A 7,895-nucleotide genomic window follows, 5' to 3' on the forward strand; every position below is an offset into this window, starting at 1 on the left:
ATCCCCGATTTTCTAACCCTACACGAATCCTGCGCCTTCCTCCTCGTCCTCCTCAACAACCTCCTCCTCTCCAATGTCCCCTCCCGCATTCCCCTCCTCATTTCCCAAACCCTAAATTCAAACCCTCATGCATTCCAATTCGACGACGCAGACGTCACCGAGCACGAACTCCCCGCGCTCCACAATTCGGGGGTTAAGATTGCTGTTGGGAGTGAGGAGGCTATGGGCATTGTGCTACTGCCGTTGGCGGCGCGTGGGACTACCTCTGCCTTGTCAGGAAGCTCAAGGTTCACCGTTCCGAGAAAGTTCTCAAGCACGGGCTCTCCATCTTGAAACACCCCAAACAACAATCCACTCTCGGCAACGAAGGTTACTTCCCTCATGCCACTGACCTAATTTTTCTTATTACTCTTAAATTGTGTGATTCTCTTGTTTTTAATTTTACGCGGTGATGTTTGGAGAAAGCAAAAAATGAGGTTCATGACCACCGCAATCTTTACTTGGCAAAGGTTTGTTTTCTCCTTTGTAACAACTCTTGTGGTGCTGGCTGTTGAAGCTGATATGCAACATGACTAACATTTGTGGCTGTTCAAACCTTATTTTGCTTCTGTAAAAGTAGAGAAATTCTTATTATTTTGAGCATTGTTTGTAGTACAAGGGGAGTGCTTGAAATCTTGGGTTGTGTTCAGTTGGCAGGATTGTATTTGGAGGGGAAAGATCGTGAGGAATTGAGAGCAGATGAACAGGGAAATGAAACAACACCTGCCAAGTCAACACCTCACATGTTTTGCAAAACGCTTACAGCCTTAGACACCAGCACTCATGGGGGGTTCTCAGTCCCTCGCAGAGCTGCTGAAGACTGTTTTCCTCCTTTGGTGTGACACCATGCTCTACTTTGCACTCATAAGTTCTACAACTAAATTTTTCAAGAGTTTTGAATTCTTTGTCTCCTTGAGAATGATGAATTGCTTTTGTGCTCACTACAGGATTATAAGCAGCAGAGACCCTCTCAAGAGCTTGTTGCCAAAGACCTGCATGGTGTGGAATGGAAATTTAGACATATTTACAGAGGTAATTGAAAAAATAAATGAAAAAGTTGGTGTTGCTGGCTTCATAATCACATATTGATTGACATAAATGATACAAAAAGTCCATGTGGTAACTTTTTGTCAGGTCAGCCAAGGCGGCATCTGCTCACTACTGGCTGGAGTATCTTTGTTAACCAAAAGAATCTCGTTTCTGGAGATGCAGTTCTGTTTCTAAGGTGTGTATACATGTTCAAATAGGATATTGTTTTCATTGGTATTGATATGTTTGTTTTTCCTATACTGTTCTAGCAATCACTGTTAATTTGTTCTTTTATTGGAATGATTAGTAAACATTCATTGTTGATGTTAATATTAAGGAAGCTTCTTGTCATAGTGACAGTGAAGTACCAAATTAGCATAGTGACATTTTTGGTTCTCGGGGATCTAGAATTTGTCTTGCCAAAATTTGGAAGCATGGAAAATGACTGATAATAAAATCATTATAATGTTTGTTTCTTATTGGTCATTAATTTGTTTGTAGGGGTGAAAATGGAGAATTGAGATTGGGAATCCGAAAAGCTGCTCGACCAAGAAATGGTCTTCCTGAATCAATTGTTGGTAGCCAGAGTTATTATCCCAATTTCCTTTCTTCTGTGGCCAATGCTATATTCGCGAAAAGCATGTTTCATGTTTTCTACAGTCCACGGTACTATATTAATGGATCAGATTTTTTGTTTTGCAAAATGTTTGAACTTCATACTCTAATTATTGGACCTTTGATTTCCATTTTGTCGTGGAAACTATAGATGATTCATTAATTTGATGTTTGTCATGAGAACTTATCTGTCAGTTATGCAAAATCTCAAAAGCAATGTTGTTAAAATTGAGATTTTACCTAAGATCAGGAAGGGGAGAAAAAATTGAAACCGAGGGTTGTAAGATCCTATATTTTTTGCCTAAAATGTAAAATTATATTTCTATATAATATATGCATAAAAAAACCTTTAAATTTACATAATTATAGTAATAACAATATATTTAACAGAATAGTTATAAACAAAAAAATTTAACAGAATAATCACTGTTGGATAGAAATCCCAAAATTTATGGGATATTATTATGTTGCAGAATTTCAGGGATTAGGATCTACGATTTATTCTTTATTATTGTTACTGATTTATAGGGATTCCTATTTAATTATAAGAATTGCCTATTATTTGTTTCCTTTTTTTATTTCCCTGTTTTGCCTATTTATGAACTTAATGAAATGGAAACTTTCCTAAAAATTAAAAGTTAATCGAAAACTAGAGATTTATTTAGAAGTTTCCTAATTAAGGAAATAAGGAAATAAAAAACTGTACAAATTAGCTATAATTAAGGAAATAAAAACTGTAATAATCAGCTATAATTAAAAATTCCTCAAAATACATTTATATATACTACTAGTCTCCTAATTAAGGAAATAAGGAAATAAAAAATTGTACAAATCAAATCATCCAAATCTGTCCTGATTACGGAACAAATCTCCTAATTATTATAGAACAAATGTGCACCCTATTTTTAAGATTTTTGAAGAGTATGAATCTGGACCGATTTTTGAAAACATCCTGTTTCATGGGAACTAATTTTGACACATCAATGGTGTTTATAAAAATTTGAGAAAAATCACATGATTTCCTTGATGAGATGAGATTGCCCCTGTTTAGTTTTAGCTCAATATGTTGACTTTCCTATTTTTAAGATTTCTCTCATTCAATACAATTATTTAAGATTTCTCTTATTCAATACAGTTATTTAGGAATAAAATGGAATTCAAAGTTATAGCTTTATTAGAGTAGTTATTGTATCTGATAACCTCTAATTGAGGGAATTGGAACTCAACAATTAGATTTTGAAATTATACTATGAATGAAATATGTTTATACAGGTAACTCAGAAAGAATCTAAATAAATAATTGATTTTTTTTTAAAAATGCAATTTACATCGGTTTAAGGTAGAACCGATGTAGATTTACGTTCAAATCTACATCGGTTTTGTTTACAACCGATGTAGATTTGAACGCAAATCTACATCGGTTTTTTGACAACCGATGTAGATTTAAACGCAAATCTACATCGCTCTATTCTACATCGGTTTTATAACCGATGTAGATTACCTTCCAGAACCGATGTAGAACAGTGATTTTGTAGTAGTGCTCCAACTACAAATTAATTCAAACTTTCATTCTTATGGCCATAGAATAATATTTATCTTTATAAATACATGAAGAAATAACAACAAGACAAGTCAAAGATATTTTAAGAAAACTATATTATAGTTAATCTTAAAAACAATTAAATAACACAAACTGGAGGAACACCTCATTAATTATTAAGAGTAAATATTATCATAGATTAAGCAAATAAATAAGGTTAGGGACACCTCACTAAGTAAATACATATAAAATATAAAATAAATAAATAAAACATAATAGCATATAAAATTTTAAAAAGATAAAGTTCTCCTCCCCTTTACCTTAAGGTTTTTGTTTTTTTTTTCTTTTTATCTTTCTCTTTCTTTCTCACTTTTCTTTTACGTTTTCTCAAGTATCGTTCACTATCTCTATCTTTCACACAGTTTCCGTTCACTATCTCCCCTATTTATAGGCCTGTATTGTTCACTTTATTTCCGTTTGATTCTTATCTCTGATTTGTGATGATTTTGTGTACTTGTTTTTATCTACTGCAATCTCCGTTTGAAAATTTTGTGTACTTGATATTATCTCGGTTTGCAAATTTTGTGTACTTGATATTATCTACTGCAATTCTTATCTCCGTTTACATTAAATTGTATAAATAAATTTACAAATTTACACCTCAAGGCATCTCCAATAGAAGCAACTCATTTGAGTTGCTTCATGCATTGAAAAATGAAAAAAGTGGTCCCCAGTGTGCCATGTCAGCATTAAGCAACTCAAACAGAAATTTACTCTAATGATAAGAAACTTTAAGAAATTCAACTTTTAGAATATTTTTTCTAATCATTTATGGACCAAATTTAAATTTTTATTAAAAAGTACAATTGCACTATAATAAAAAAAAATAAATTATGAGAAAAAATATACAATAAAAAAAATTATTATTTATTTATTTATTTTTATTTCTTATTTTTTTTAATCCCAACGTCTCTTTTTCTTCCAACGGTGCTTTTTTCCTTTTTCTTCAAATGGTTCTTTTTCTTCAACTCCTCTTCTGACGCCCCGCCACATTCTCTGTTCCTCCACTTCAATGCCATTGCCTAAACCCTTCTGCCACTGCCCCCTTCTGCCACTGCCTCCGCTACGCGCGCCAGGTCCAGGTCAAGGCTCACAAAACTCAAGAAATAGTTCACATCGCAGCAAGCTAGGTCTTGCGATCTCGCGGCAAAACGTCACCAAAAATCAGTTTTGCCGGCAGATTTGAATCTCTAGCAATCATTATTTCATAATTATTTAGTAAAGCTTTAAAAGGTTTAAGTCTCCGAAGAACTCTTATATGAGAATAACAACTTATTTTTTGTTATGAAAAAAACAGTATGGGAACATCCACTATATATGTCAAATCAATGGATATGACAAGTGAATATAAAAGAATTATAAAAGAGCTTTTTTTATTTATTTATCATATTCATTGTTGAGATATTTTAAGTTATTTTTTTATATTCACAAAATTAAAGATATTTATTATAATGATTCAACAAATATATTTTTATTGTTTAATTTTTATTTTTATTTTATTTTTAATAAAAAAATAAAATATCTCAACTTTAATAATAATAATAATAATAATAATAATAATAATAATAATAATATACATGTTATTACGTGACCTTTATTTATGATTATGTTCTTTGATTTTTTATATATGAAATACTAATCGTTTTCTAGTAAGAGAGCTTAAACGAGTTAGGTTTTATGTACAATTTTAATTTTTTATTTATTATAATTATTTATAAATTAAATTTTAATATTTTTAAAAAATTTATCAATAAATAAAAATCATCTTGTATTATAATATAAATTATTGTCATAAATTTAAAATATGATTTATATATTTAAAAATATCTATTTATATATAAATTTAAATTTAATTTATATATTCAAACATAATATTTATTTATATATAACTTATAATAAATTTTAGTTATATATAATAAATATTTAATGCATTCTTCTTGTTGAATACTAGTTGTGCATAATATAAGAAAAACAATTTCATATATTTTTTGTTTGTTAATTTTTAAAAAATAAATTAGCAATGAGTACAAATAACGAATAATTTCTTTTGAATTTTTATCTAAATAAGTTTTCTTAAGCGTTAATGAATTTATTTATCAAGCTTTTTTTGTCTCATTAATGGGTTTGTTACTCCGAGAAGGCGCGTATGTTCATAAAGTATAATAATTAGTAACATGATTTTGTGTAATTTATTGTTTAGAATTTGCAGAGTGTTAATGACTTTCTTTTAAATAGTTCCGTTAATGAATTTATTGATTTGAGAATATGTAAAGACACATTTGTTCATAGTCTATAGCCACTATAGTAGCATGATTTTGTGTAATTTATTGTTTAAAATTTGTAAACTCTCGTTGATGGCTCTATCTTGAATAGTCCTTTCAATAAGTTTATTGATTTAGGAATATGTAATTAGACATTTCTTCGTAAACTATAACAATTAGTAACATGAAAATTATGGTGAAATTCTTCCTACAATAGCTAATGTATTAAATTTAAGATTGAATTGTTAGGATAATATCTAAATTTGATTTTTTGTGAAAACTTATGATTAAATTTTATTTATCTTTCGATCGAATTAAATTAATTTAAGACAAAATTTTAAGACATCAATACAAAATAATAAAAAATAACATGAATTTGTGTTATTATTTAGAATTTGTAGAGTTTCAATAATGAACTTTTTTTAACATTTTTTTATGAGTTTATTGATTTGGAAATCTATTAAGATACATTTGTTTAGAAACTATGGCAATTAATGATCGGATATAATGATATCGCATAGTTTATGTTTAGAATTTGTAAAGTCACATTAATGATTTTCTCTTGAATACTCTCATTAATTAATTATTAGTTTGAGAATTTGTTATAATTGTCAAATATGTGTGTATATATATATATAATTTAATTTAGTAATTATTATTAATATAATTTATGTTTATAAATTTTGTTTTTGGTTACAAAACACTAACTTAAGAATTATTTTTTAATTATAATTTAATTATTTAAATATTAGGTATTTTTAATATTTTTTTAATTTAGTTAAAATACAAGAAAAAAAATAATTTGAAAGCTACAAATCTTAAGGGACGACTATTATTCCAAGTCACATAGAAGACTAATTTAAAGCGAGTAAAATTTGTTCAAAGCGACCAAACCAAACCTTGGAGATGATGATCAACTCGCTTAAAGTGAGTAGGATGCTTGCTCAGAATGAGTGAAATTTGCTCAAAGTTTTCACAAGGGCGTTCTCTATGAGTGAAGTTAGAGAGTAATCCTAGAGGACTATACCACTTGGGCACTCTAAGTGAGTAAAATTCGCTCAGAGCCACCACAAAAGCACTTTGAGTGAGTCAGAACAAAGAGCATCACTAGAGTAGGCATAAGCTCGCTCAGAGTGAGCCACATGGACACTTTGAGCGAGTACATCTAACCTAAAAGTTCATCAGACAATATTATAAAAATAGGGTTTCTAGGAGGTCTTTGAATCATTCTATCCATCAATATTCTTCTTAACATAATTTTAATGAGATTAGAGAGAGTTCTTGTGAGGTTATTCTTGTAATCATAGATCGTTCAAAGGTCTCTCTTGTGTTGTGTAATCCTTAATTATGAATGACTAAATCTCTATTGTTGGAGATTGAGGTAGCTATTGGAACTATGTAATTTTCTATGTGTTTTTCCTTCAATAAAATCTTTATTTAGCTAATCATTTTATTCTTATGCTTAATGCACGTTTTAGTCTGATCAACCTCTACATGATTTTATAATTTTTAATCGAGATTAGAAAATCTTTTTAATATTAAGGCTTAGAAAAAATGTTGATAACATTTATTACCAAAAAATTAGGATAAACCTTATCATTTCTCTTTTGGTCCCTGACCTTAATGTAGAATTGTTTAACAAAAATTACCAAGAATTGAGATTTTCCTTAAAAAATCTAGGTTTTCTTACCTAATGAATTAAAGTTTAAATATACTTGTGGGTTGTCGAATTAACTCTATAATCACCACATTGAATAAAAAATTAAGAGGTTTTACATAGGGAAAGTTAGTGAATCAATTTATAATTATTCTCATCGTGAGTTTAAACTCTTCACAATTTACTGTTTTATTTTATAATTCTTGCAAACAAATAAAAAAAATTATCAAATCATTAATTTAGTTCCAAAATCTTAATATATATATATATAAAGCGAAGAAGTTCTCCAACTTCTTTTTTCACTCAAACTGAAACACAACATTCTTCATTCAATAACTTGTTATCTTATTAATTGAATTTTAAAATTGAAATATACATTTAACTTACACCCATTAACATTTTGTGCATGTGTTCCCAACATGCATTTAACTCATACTCATTCACATCATGCATTTGTACATGTTCTCAATGAAGCACTCAATTACTAAAAATGAGAAGGTGCATTCAATATTTGTCCATGTTCTTGAAGCACTCAATTACCAAAAATGAGAAGGCCAAATGTTGTTGCATCTTCAACTCTCAAACTTGTTGCCTCTGCACCTTTTTTTCTTTCCAATCAAACTATATATATTTCTCAATCATGAACAAACCAAATTTACCTTTGTATAACCCCTTATTCATTTTCGCTGAAACT

At 29.3% G+C, this 7,895-nt stretch overlaps 1 protein-coding gene across 1 annotated transcript; it reads left to right on the top strand.

Annotated features, from left to right (window-relative positions):
• Positions 1-432: 432 nt before the first annotated feature.
• On the top strand, positions 433-2,961 carry LOC145953876 (auxin response factor 4-like). Its single transcript, XM_083067664.1, has 4 exons — positions 433-875; positions 987-1,071; positions 1,174-1,264; positions 1,570-2,961. The coding sequence occupies exons 1-4, from the start codon at positions 783-785 to the stop codon at positions 1,832-1,834; spliced, it is 534 nt and encodes a 177-aa protein (XP_082923790.1). The 5' UTR covers positions 433-782; the 3' UTR covers positions 1,835-2,961.
• Positions 2,962-7,895: the final 4,934 nt, after the last annotated feature.

The sequence above is a fragment of the Cajanus cajan genome, chromosome 1 (assembly GCF_000230855.2).
Source record: "Cajanus cajan strain Asha chromosome 1, NIPB_CcT2T_4, whole genome shotgun sequence".
Classification (NCBI taxonomy): domain Eukaryota; kingdom Viridiplantae; phylum Streptophyta; class Magnoliopsida; order Fabales; family Fabaceae; genus Cajanus; species Cajanus cajan.

What these genes read in the sequence shown, in the direction of transcription:
- LOC145953876 (XM_083067664.1), top strand. Translation starts at nt 783, where the DNA reads ATGTTTTGCAAAACGCTTACAGCCTTAGACACCAGCACTCATGGGGGG. An exon ending in AAGACTGTTTTCCTCCTTTG is followed by an intron (nt 876 to 986) that starts GTGTGACACCAT and finishes TGCTCACTACAG; the next exon opens with GATTATAAGCAGCAGAGACC. An exon ending in ATTTAGACATATTTACAGAG is followed by an intron (nt 1,072 to 1,173) that starts GTAATTGAAAAA and finishes ACTTTTTGTCAG; the next exon opens with GTCAGCCAAGGCGGCATCTG.